This window comes from Mus pahari, chromosome 12 (genome assembly GCF_900095145.1).
Source record: "Mus pahari chromosome 12, PAHARI_EIJ_v1.1, whole genome shotgun sequence".
Taxonomy (NCBI): domain Eukaryota; kingdom Metazoa; phylum Chordata; class Mammalia; order Rodentia; family Muridae; genus Mus; species Mus pahari.
In genome coordinates, this window is record NC_034601.1 from 28,973,444 (window position 1) to 28,974,521 (window position 1,078).

A 1,078-nucleotide genomic window follows, 5' to 3' on the forward strand; every position below is an offset into this window, starting at 1 on the left:
GGCTCAGCGGTTAAGAGCACTGACTGCTCTTCCAGAGGTCCTGAGTTCAAATCCCAGCAACCACATGGTGGCTCACAACCACCCATAATGAGATCTGGCGCCCTCTTCTGGTTTGTCTGAAGTCAGCTACAGTGTACTTATGTATAATAATAAATAAATCTTAAAACAACAACAACCTTTAAAAAAAAAAAATGTGCCAGCTTTAGTGTAGACAATCACCACATAAGTGGCCAGAGGGCCCTGAAGGATGCTGGCTGACAGGTGAACTCTGTGTGGGGATGGGGTTGGGGCCCAGGGTACCCAGACACTGGCATCAGGTTCTTCCCAGCACCAGAACTGCCAGGAAGCCCCGCCCTAGAGGTCAGCTCTTAGGGTTGCAGTTGCGTCCAGGCATTTCGGCTCACTGAGCCTTGTCCAGAGAATGACAGATGGGGATCCTGAAGTAACACAAGGGCTTCAAACACTGGACCCAGGAATGCAGAGGCTCCTCCGTGGGCCAGGAGTAACTTGTATGCCCTGGAAACCTCTCCCACGGAGCTGACTCCTCGGCCAGTCCACTGTAGGAAGGTGCAGATGGATTTGGCTTGGTTCCTGCTGTCAGCATTGGGAATGTCTGTAGGTAGCATGTCCCCAAAGCCAGACTTACAGAGCCTTTGGGACAACGTACAGCAGCTAACGACCACCCTGGTTTTCTCAGAGACTGCGTAGAGTGCTTGCTGCTTCACCAGGGGAGACCTGACAACCAGACCTGCCACCACCAGTGCAAAGATGAGGTGATCACGTGGGTAGACACCATCGGTGAGTGCCCTGCAGAACTATGGACAGCTGTCTCTCTGGACCTTGGCAGGCATCTAGGGTTTTTTTTTTCCTTCCCTAGGGAGTGAATGGTCTCAGCCTTGAGTTAAGCCTGGTGTAGCTTCCTTGGCATGACTGATGGCTCCCCAAGGGGATCCTGGGATGAGGCCCATGCATGTTATGGGCAGGACTCTTAGTTTGGAGGCTACTCATGGAATCAGCACACAGTCATGGCCCGAAGACTTGGGGCTGGTTTTTTTTTTTTTTTTTTTTTTTTTTTTTT

The 1,078-nt window shown here is 51.2% G+C and overlaps 1 protein-coding gene across 2 annotated transcripts in view; it reads left to right on the top strand.

Moving 5' to 3' along the window:
- Positions 1-1,078, top strand: part of Itgb5 (integrin subunit beta 5) — a 118,355-nt gene that overhangs the window by 111,846 nt on the left and 5,431 nt on the right. For both annotated transcript variants that reach the window (XM_021208922.2, XM_021208923.2), the window contains exon 12: positions 698-798. In XM_021208922.2, coding sequence (XP_021064581.1) covers positions 698-798 — 101 coding nt within the window. The remainder of the gene's footprint in view (positions 1-697; positions 799-1,078) is intronic.